An 11,033-nucleotide genomic window follows, 5' to 3' on the forward strand; every position below is an offset into this window, starting at 1 on the left:
AATTGCACATTGCGCCATTCTAAAGAAGCTTTCTCACGGAAATTTATTTGTCATGGATGTCAAACCGTACTAGAAAAATAAATGTCGGATGAGGTGATTGTCAAAAGACAGAACTATTGTTATGAGTTATGATGGAGGAGGTAAAAGTACGATGTGAATCAGTGTTTGTTAACTTTTATCAAAGACAAACAATGTATACTACGTACGTGCTATCTTTCTCCTAACTCGCTGAGCAATACTTTCAACTCACGCATCATCTATTGGTTCAGCTATAATTTATAAACTTGTTATTTTGCTCCGTACAAAGAAAAGTAAAGTAGGACAACATCGATGATGCCCGATCACATGATGCAGGTGCTGAAGACAGCGGGAGAAAGCAACAGGGTGTAATGCCATATGAGATTAACCTTTGAGCAAGCCAATGCACGGAGGAATCCGCCTAGACATAAACTAATTCAGATTGATAGTAATAATAAAAGTAACAAGAACATGAAGAGAGAGAGAGAGAGGACATAAGTAGCAAAAGAACACATCTAAGGTATCTTGGATTGAGAGCGCATTTGGTTTGTGTCCACAGTGCGCCATGCTGCAACTAGGACATGCCGCCATACTAAGACCACCGTTTAATTCATGTCCGCAGTTTAGACCTCTAATTCATTTCCGTTTCATTTTGTTACCATGGATCGAAAAATGTCTAGCCGGCAATCTGTCCACCATGTCTGGACCAATGACGTGCGCTCAGTCACGTCGTAACTAGCACGATCCGAAACTAAATTAGTATATACTATGTTGTTAACTAAGGATAGTTTATACTACAAATTAACCTTTCTTACCATAGGACATATTTGATTGGGCAATGTTGATCTCAAACAAGAAATGAGATTGAGATTTAAGAATGCAAGGAAACCCAAACTACAAAACTTTGCTTTGCGGGAACCAAAGAAAATACGTTGGTCGATTTGGAAATATGGAATCCGGTAGGGATCTTTCCGCGAAATCGATCCAAAACCAAACGAAGCCGCCCAGAAGAAACCGTGGCCGCCTGCGCAGTGCGCACCCGCCTCTCCCCCGCACCGCCCACCTCCCCGCACCCACCCACCGACGCGTGGGGCCGGCACCCACCACGCCCCGCACGTCAGCGGCGTCCGCTACGCGCGGACGAGGCGGCGTGGGGCGCGAGCAAGCGCTGCTCGTCACGGGTGACGCGGCCCGCACCGCGCCGGCGCGCCCCCCTGGGAGTGCGGGAGGTGGGCCCCGCGCGCGCCGAGGGCGAGCGAGCGATGGATGGTCGCGGCGGCCGGGTCCCGGGTCGCTTTCCCGGCGCCCTTGGTTTGCGGGGCGGGCCCGGCTGACGTGGCGGCCGCCTCCGACGGTGATCTGTGATCGATCTCCTGCTCCGCGAGACCGACCTGGTGCGGGCTCGTTCGCATCGCGCTTCCAACTTGCGTCCAATAGCGTCGCTAGGGTCTGTATTTTATTTTCGGAAGGCCCATTACGGTTTTTAAATAAATATAGTATAAAGTGCTATTAGCACATGCGTATCCACGTATGCACCTTACTTCTATGCTATCCACGTATGCAAAAATAGGTTACAAAAGCCATATGTTATCCTATGCTAAACCAAAGGAGATGAATTTAAAAAATAATAGAAAAAAGATAATAAATATACGGTTTATTCGTTGGAATCAAGGAAAGATAATCTTGGATGAACATTTGTCCTATGAGTGGTGACACTGATGGATTGATTGATTGAGTCGACGAACGACTACATGCCTAGTACATCGACACCGCAATTTCGAAGATGAACAATGACATGGACCTAAAATCCTGAAGTAATTCCGGAGAAGCAAAGTTTCTCTTGGTCTCAACCTAGTAAACAAACCACCGAATGATGAGTTGGCGTTGGAATTAATTAGCGTCGCGGGCGCCAATCACCGTGGTTACCCGATCGACGAAGCTACTACAATTTGTCCTTTGCCTGACATTTGTTAAGCTAATAAGCCCTCCAAATGATTCAAAATCATAACCGATGTCGCGCGGTCACATGTACTATTTCGGCCACCAACACAAAAAATTAACAAATAATGTTGCCCTTGTAGGATTCGGACGTCGCGGCGTCTTTTGTACCCGATCCTCCGTTGAACCATGCGCTCACACTTTTTCAGAGACGACGACGACGATGATGAGACTACGGTGCGCAGGTTTTATTACCGTTTGTAATAAATTGGCGGCGTGGAGGACCCGCTTGGTTAGGCTCCAATCAGGCTTACTCGCGGATCTCCCGATCCATGTCACCTCGCATTGGCATTGTTTATTAGTGCCACGATGACGCGCCATGTTTTTGGAGCCTTTATTTTGGCGACGCCGCCTGAGTCGTCGCGGAGGGGATATTTTGTCGTTGGGCAGTGGGAAATGGCAGGTGCCTTGTTGCCTGCACTTTTGCCTTCTCTGTGTGTGTGTGCGTGTGCCGTGGCAGGTTCGTTGCACCTGGACGTGGCTGTCGCTGTGTTCTCAGAGTACCAGGATGGGTTCGCCGACGAGGTGCTGGAGCACCAACGAGGGTCCTGCTTCATGTACCGTGTGTGTGTGTGTCTTTTTGCTTGTCTTTGAAATGTTTTCCAATCTCCTGCCACAAGCTTGTTCTATATATATATATATATATATATATGCAGTAAATACCCCATCCATGTTTGAACTTTGAGCTCAATCTAAGTTTAAGTTTTGAGAACTACTGATTTCTCAATTTTGAACTAAAACAAGCTGAAGCTCCGGACATTTCCCCGAATAACTTCGAACCAAAAAGGTACCAAGCATAAATCCATCGACACAAACCCGAAGATCTGAATGTCTCAAACACGCGTTTGTGAGTCAATTCTCAACTCAAATATACTTGTAGTAGACTAATGTCAAGCAGTGCCAGGCTCGTTGGGCCAAGCTAGTTGCGTGCTGACAAGTTAGGGCGTCTGTATGGATCCATCAATGCAAATCAAAGTTCTCAAAACACGATTGAGTCAAGTCTCAACTCGAACACTTGCAAACATTGATCCAGAAATTTACTTAGAAAGAAAACAACAAACGAATGTCGAGTAGCATGTGTATTATGGAGCGCGTCCCAGCACATAGATCCAAACTTACTAAGGTAATTAGTTGGGTGCCGACCGGTAGGGATAGGGTAGTTGAGCGCTAATCGGTTGGGGTGTGCCGTGTGCGTATTAAGATGACTGTCGCGATGCAAAGTGGTAGCATCATATAGGGTGGAAGCTAGAGATACGAGTTCCAGTGTTAGAAATATTTGAATTTTGAAAGAAGAGGTTAAGGAAGAAAATGGGTGAATAGGAGAAGAAGAGTTGTCTAAGTTCAATGAACCGCAAACCTCTTGGATGGCAAAAAGAAAAAACATCCAAGGGGTGCATGTAAACTAAAAATCTTATATGTGATTTACCCTCTTTTTTTTTACAATTTCTCTTCTTCTTTGTATGTATATACTTTAGCATATCATAGCTTTTGCAGTCATTCTACTTTTGCGCTAGATGAGACAAAAGGAAATAATAAGGAACCTTTTCTCTAAATAATATTTACGACTATTAAAGCAAGTCCAACAATAGCTCCTAAATTAGACTCTTCAAATGCTAAATGAGGGCTCCCTAGAGACCTCTAAGGATGGAGGGTGGCAAAGAGGATTTGGAGGCCTCCTCGAAATAGTAGGCCTAGCAGAGGGTCTACCGGAGTGCATCTTTTTAGTTTAACACTCTAAACTTGAAATTGATGGATGTTTAGAGGCTCCACTGGAGTTGCTCTTATAGCCAATGGTATAAAAATGATATGCAGCTACTTTTATACGTGGACGTAACGATACACTTTTGCACCATACAATATACTACATATTACTAGAGTAGTTAGTATTGATAAAACAAATTACATTGTTTGAGTTTTGAAATACTGTGCATATCTTACAATAAGCGACACTCCCTTCATTCCAGATTGTATATATTGTGTTTATCTAGATGTGTTGCAAAAGGTATAAATCTAGAAAAATCAAAACGGCCTATAATCTGGACTGGAGGAGGGAGTAGCATTTTAGAAGGAAGACCGCTAGCATTCATCCATGATAACACGTTACCTTGTCTATTAACTCTATTTGGACTTGGGAGAATCCAACCAACCATAAAAAAAAAGCATGTTTAACAAATGGATGGGTGATCCCTCCAGCCGGCCCCGTCGTTTTCCGGCCTCGACGTGGAATGGAATCTACTCACGCCGCAGCAGCATCGGCCAAGCCAATCACCATGTGTGACTCTGCCGTCGCGACGAGCATCAGTAAACAGGAGTGGCTTCAACGCAGGAGGTAGCACTTGCGCAAAAGAGATTGGCTGATGCGGGGCAACGTTTTTCCAGGCGTGGATTTGGATCCCCCCATGACCTGACGACGATGATCGGTGGAAATTGCAGAGGCAGGGGCTTTGTGTACATCAGACAAAGCAGTGCTAGTATTTGCTGCAGATGAACCATATCTCTGTCGAGATCACACAGCGTTTTTCAGAAAAGACTTGTAGCCAGGAAACACTCCTGCACTTCCCTGGACGACCTCTACCATGGAGATTCTAGCATAAGGTTCTTGTTGCTGACCTCTCTGTCCCTGCTTTCAAGCCAGAGCTTTGTCCTACCCAAAAAAAGGGATTTTTTTTTACTTATGGCAGTAGGTTAATTACCTGTCCAAAGCTTCTGAATTACTCAAGCGGTCAAGCCTGAGAGCACTTGGCACATCAACTGCTCCACGACCCGGTAGATTGGATTCGGTCATCAGAGCAATTTGCTGATGCCCTCCCAGGACCTTAAGTTGACTTGCATGAAGTGGTTAACCGAGCTTTGGTCTCCGGAGAATGCATTCTCAAGCACCAACTTGTCTCTGAGTCGGACAACGGGTTATTGTATGGAACACAGATTAGAGAAGCAACCCCTGGATGTGAATACCTGCATAGTTTACACATGGGTTGTACGACCATTGCGCGATCAAGATATTTCTTCTTCTGAAAATAACTAACCCCTAGTTCCCCTTATCCGTTTCGAGCACCATTTGCTCGTTAATAATTCAAACTCAACCTTTTTATCAGAACAAGGATACTCCCAGACTCCATTGCTGAAATCAACGAACTCACAAAAATGCAGGCTACATAGTTTGTGTACCTGAAGTTATAATAATGGCTATGGAACTCAGATACACAAGTGTGCAAACTTTTTTCTTTGCTTTGCACCAAAACCTGATGATTCTTTGACAGCCAGCAAGCACTCAAACCACCATTTCCATGAGGTTCCCTCGTTCAAAAATTAGATGAGCATATACCTTGCTCGTAGGTAACATGGATAACTGGTGCAGTCAAATCTAACTATGGTCACTTTAATACAATTGCATTCAGAACCCAGAAAGTTCTGGGAGTTGCCTAGTTAAACCCAAAAGCAGTCCCACACGGCAACATAACTACACAACTAAAAAATAGTTTCAGCTCACACAAAGATTCTAATGCCAAGCGTTACTACAACATATTTACGCCAGAGATACATTTGTTAAGGACACGATTATTGCACAAGCTGTGCACGGTGCTTTGAAATTGAACTTGTAACCGGTCAGTAATATTATGACAGCCAACGCAGAAAGGTACAAATTTAAGCAGTGTTAGGTGTGCAAATCAACAACCATGCAAGGCGCCCATACCAAAAGTTAAAATGCCCATCTTGTAGTAAGAAAAAGAAATTCTCTTCTTCTGGAGGGATCGTGTAACAGTAATACAACTGGCTACCATACACAATCTCAAATTGAACAGGGAAGCTGATGGAATAAACAGGGGATGGAACCACTGGATGACTGGCAGAATTTGGAACACGCAAACAAAGTAAATTTTTGCTGAAAAATGTTCCTTGCAGAAAAAGAAAAATTTGCATGCTACTGTACTACCAGCCGTTTGTAACTACATAACTTACAATTTAGCTTAAGCTGTAGTAGGGTCAAGTATTGGGTCAGCAGGGTACTCTTCATATCCGCTTATGCCTGTGATTCTTAACCTTGTGTTTGGCTACAAAATAAAATGAAATTGTAGACATAAAATTATTCAGTTTGTTCTGGAGTTTAGAATGCAAAATGCAATTAGGTATTTATCATTATATTTCCACCTTTCCTTGGGAAATGAAGAATGTAACTGGAAGCATACCTGTCTGTGACCAAGTTTCCTCTGGTACTTCTTCTTCTTCTTGTACTTGAAGACTATAACTTTATCATCCCGTCCCTGGGGATCAAATAATGGGGAGGAATTGGTGTTAACTAATTGCGCATCCATCATTACTGCAACAACATGCAAGACAAACCTGTTCTTCGACCACTGCGTGAACAGCAGCATTAGTCACCACTGGCATTCCAATGTACGCTTTGTCTCTAGTTGACACTAGTAGCACCTTGTTTAATATGATCTGCAAATCAAGCATTGTTAGGGAGTGCAGATTCTGATAAAATGAGAAAGGCACTGAATTGAAGAGACATTAATGGCTGAGTCAGGTGAAGCTAATACATACACCGGGACCGGAGCACTGAGCAGCTCCCCACTTCCCTAGGACATATTAGTTAATTTATATGGAGGATAGGTATTGTATTTGCTATAACAGACAAGCGCATCACACCAACAAATACAAATGATTCTAAGAGAAACTACACTTCTACACATAGCCAGAAATAAAAACATTTACACTATTACAGATTAACGATTCTTTTGCTTCTAGTACTACATCAATAACACATTACATGATTGCAAAATGTACTATCGACTATTCGTATAACCATTTTAGCATTCCATAGTTTGTTCTAGCACACCGAGGGGAAAAATGCATTAGTATCAAAGATAATGACACAGAACCTGCAAGTGGTCTTAGAAAATACCACTTTTTCTACCTAACATCAATTTATTCAAAAAAAGAAGAAAAATAATTTTTAATTATTCTTATATAATCTTATCCACCCTTTATATTTGTTGTTCTTGCCAGCATATTGACTCCAGAACCAAATCAGCAACAATCATAAAACCTGAGCTGATCACATCATCATGGCAGAACTCTCTATGCATGCACCTCAGATGCATTGTATTATTGGGATCTATGAGCCAAAGAAGACTGCAGACTGAAAAACATAGTGGCTTTCCTGTGCTCCCAGCATATCAAAATATGCAATGAGAAATTGCTCTATTCACCAGAAAAACAATACATCATGCAGGAAGGAGTTATAGGTTATGGTTTTTGCTAGACATCAAGGGAATATTTAGCAAGAAATTGCTGCCACAAGAACAGAATGCATTAAAGATAATTAGACAATTCTAAAAATGACTTCCTTACACAACATTGTAGGAGGGAAACGATGCAGATAAGAAGTATCACCAAACCTGATCATTGACATTGGCACATTTCAATCTCTGTGTGTATATATACCGGCCTGGCATCACAATGTATTGCCTTGAACCAATCTGCAAAACAGGAGTAGTCAGAGTGGATTCATCGTTTTCTCGGACAAGAATCACAGAAAAGCATGCCACAAGATGTATTCTTGCAAATTTCAGCATTTTAAAAAGTTCTTTAAAAAAAACAGTCAATGTAAGGTTACTAGTAACTCATCTTAAGCTATGCAATTGAAAGAATCCTCATGATAACATTATGACCTGTTCACATAGGTCAGTAGCGAGTGCACATTGTTGTTAGTACTGAAAATCTGACACCTGCAGCCTACCCATTACCCAATTCCCACGCAGCGTAATACAGGCCTAAAATGCTTGCTTAGCAACAGGGTAGGCAGTAGAGTGCCATTCGCGGATGCCATTCATAAGATTACAGATAATGTAGCATAATGGAGGCACTCAATTTCCAATAACTCGGTCAAAAAATTGCATCACTGGAGGTGCGAGAGGGCAACCCACCATGACAACAGCGAAGATGTCGGCATCCTTCCCGGCCCCCGCCGCAGCGAGCTGCGCCTCGACGGGCTCCGGCACCGCGGGTTCCTCCTCCTCAGCCTCCGCCTCGGGCTCCACGAACTCAACCTCCACGGCCTCGGGCGCCTCCTCGGCGGCGGCTCGGAGCTGCCAGCGCCGGTGCGGGACAGAGGCGACGGAGAGGGAGCGGCGCGCGGAGGGTACGGAGGAGAGGGTCAGGGTCTTGGAGGGGAGGAGGCGGAGGGGCAGCGTCGCGGTGGCCATGGCCGCGGCGGGGAGGGGAGGCATGGATGACGAGGTCCGACCGTGAGAGTGGAGTGCGGGGTTTTGGGAGGAAGACGAGAGAGGGCTAATATTGTGGATAGGACGAGATAGATCGCCGTCCGATCGAGAGCCAACGGTTCAGATTAGCCAGTTTGGTCGTGGAGAGAGAAACGATCGAGTTTGAGTAAAACTCGTGGAACTAATTTGAAAACTAAGCAAAACAAGATTTTGGAAACTGTTTACACAAAATCAAACTTTTTTTTGGCTATTTGTATAGAGAAAACCACCCATTCATTTTTAATTGGAAAATGATTGAATTAAATTTTTTAGACAGGACTCGGACCAGCTAAAAAAATTTCAACATGGTTTCCTATGACCGAGTCCGGTACAAGGTGGTAATGGATCATGATCCTAATGCTATTGTCAAAATGCAATTTGTTCCTTATGTATGTTAGCTAAAAAAAATGCATAAGAGAGGAGCTCACTTTTTTTTAATACGGCACTTTGATTATCTAAGCTAAATTTTATTTGAAGCCTTTTTTTAAAAAATCTTTTAAGGCCTTAACCACCCCTAACTACAACAGATGTAGGTTGGCCAAAACCTAACGGGCTCGGCAAAAAGTGCTCAGCTCCGGTACAAATGTTCAGTTTCACATCTACGGGAACAGAACTCACCTCTAATACCAAACATAATATCAACCTTTTTCCATTATCATAGGTTAGGTTAAAATAATAAAAATATTGTTGTGCTGTACAAACACGTAAATAAATTTGTGTTTTAGGATGTGCAATTTCTTATAGAGTATTTTTTAGGAAAAAACTAGGATAGACTTTGTGAAGCGTCCCCTCATAAGAGAAGACTTAAATGTGATACAAAGCACCAGTCCCAGGAGGCTGATGCCACATTTATTACATCAGATGGTTCAAAACCGTACAAACCTTGGAGGACACTCGATACAGATGATAATAATAATTAACCAAGCTACGACATAACACCAGACCGCAAACCACATAGGGTCTATCACGGGCTCAGAGTACTGCGACAGCGGAGGCATCTCGACAAGGCCGGTTCCACAGGCAAGGTTGGGTGTAGAACGATAACCCTACTCGACGTCGTCTGGCACGAAGTCTGGGTCTTCTTCTATAAAAAGTAAGAGTGGGGTGAATACAAACATACTCAGCAAGTCCAACCACACCCACGGAGGGGGTTATAACAGAATAATATGCATAGGTAAATCAAGGATAAGGTTACAGTTTAATTTGCAGAAAAACGACATTTTATGCAGGGGTTCATTTTACGGAAAACCTTTTAGAAATCAGTTTTTGCAGTAACACAGAGTTCAGGTTTTAAAACTGCTACCGGACTCCCCATCCGTCGTAGCACACGGCACAACTGCCGGAACCAATTCCAAAACAACTCACACCAGCCCATCCCAAAGAAACACTAGTTATGTGACCACACCGTAACTCGCCCAATACCGTGGGCACGGACTATTCAAATAGATTCTTAACTCTGCAGAGGTGTGCAACTTTACCCACAAGTAGGATACCACAACTCGAACACCGTCGTGTCGGTGTAGATCCCAACATAGCCATTACCCACCATAGCTAAGCCTGACTAGCCATCACGGGATGTACCAAGGGGTCATCGACCGTTCACTTAGGTATAACCGGGCATAAGTCACTCGGGGCTTATCCCTTTTCCTTAGTCACCCGTTGCTCTCAGCTCTCCTGATGGCTACCACACCAACTAGTGGGATTTATGCTACGCCGTTGCCCATTCAACGGTCGAGTGGTTTGCACGATAGTGGAGTTAGGTGAGATGACACACCAACTCGGTCCTTAGACACGACAAGATGGATATCTCCCTTCTTTGCCCTGCCACACAGGCATAAGCACACCAATCGGCAATTCACACAGAAATGCCGTCCATCCCGTCCATACTCATCTTTCGAAAATCCACATTTATCCCTTCCCACACACACGCATTTTCTTTATAAAATAAATCGTATTCTGAGTAAAGTCCTAAGTGTTCTAATATTGATTAATGTCCAAGCAAAATCAGACATTAACCTAGGTAGTCAAGGAATGGTCATCACAAATCAAGGGGTGGCTATCCAACCATGTTTTCATGCAAGCAAAAACATATGCAGTTTTATAAAGCAGGCCATTGGGTTGTGTTTATAAAAACTAGGACAGAAACATGCATCAAAGGATGGGATTGAACTTGCCGTCTTCGTAGCCTTCGGGAAAGTCCTGTCCTTCGGGCTCGGGGTCGTGGAACTGATCCTCGTTCCCTTGCTCGCAGTACTGCTCACTAGCGGGCTCTCCTTCGTTCACACCGTGGTCTACAGCACACACAAACAAGCATCCAATCAATACAAAGAAAACAAAGACCTGTCGTTGAGCTCGAATCAGGAACGCATGAAATATGGAGTATAGAGTAATATTTTCGAGTGGTTTCTGAATGGCATGGCTAAAACTGAGTTATAATAGGCATGGTAAAGTTTCGGGTCGAACAGAGTTTGTTTGGTACATAAAATGATAGGGCAACGAGGTGGTTAGGGTTCAATCAGTAGTTCAGGGACTTGTTTGTAAATTTTTCTGGAATAGAAAGGGCTTGGTTATAATTTCTAAGAATATTTGGGCTCATTAGAATAGTGTAGGGGTCTGGTTATTATTAAGTTTAAATAACGGAGGGTTTGTTTGCAAAATATGAGAACAGGGAGGGTGTTTTTGGAAAAAGGGTTATAATGGAAAAGGGTCTTTAATAGAATGGGAGGAGAGGGAGGGCCTAAACGCAAAACG

General features: G+C 43.5%; 1 protein-coding gene across 1 annotated transcript; it reads right to left on the minus strand.

The window, feature by feature from the left end:
- Positions 1-5,730: 5,730 nt before the first annotated feature.
- On the minus strand, positions 5,731-8,297 carry LOC120697007 (50S ribosomal protein L21, chloroplastic-like). The gene is made up of 5 exons (XM_039980095.1): positions 7,947-8,297; positions 7,419-7,499; positions 6,358-6,459; positions 6,204-6,278; positions 5,731-6,068 (listed from the first exon to the last, which is right to left on the minus strand). The coding sequence occupies exons 1-5, from the start codon at positions 8,247-8,249 to the stop codon at positions 5,985-5,987; spliced, it is 645 nt and encodes a 214-aa protein (XP_039836029.1). The 5' UTR covers positions 8,250-8,297; the 3' UTR covers positions 5,731-5,984.
- Positions 8,298-11,033: the final 2,736 nt, after the last annotated feature.

Source organism: Panicum virgatum, chromosome 1K (assembly GCF_016808335.1).
Source record: "Panicum virgatum strain AP13 chromosome 1K, P.virgatum_v5, whole genome shotgun sequence".
Lineage (NCBI taxonomy): Eukaryota > Viridiplantae > Streptophyta > Magnoliopsida > Poales > Poaceae > Panicum > Panicum virgatum.

Coding starts and splice junctions, on each gene's coding strand:
- LOC120697007 (XM_039980095.1), bottom strand. CDS start 8,249: ATGCCTCCCCTCCCCGCCGCGGCCATGGCCACCGCGACGCTGCCCCTC. Junction 6,279..6,357: donor ACGCAGTGGTCGAAGAACAG/GTTTGTCTTGCA, acceptor TTTGATCCCCAG/GGACGGGATGATAAAGTTAT. Junction 6,069..6,203: donor GGAAACTTGGTCACAGACAG/GTATGCTTCCAG, acceptor TTTATTTTGTAG/CCAAACACAAGGTTAAGAAT.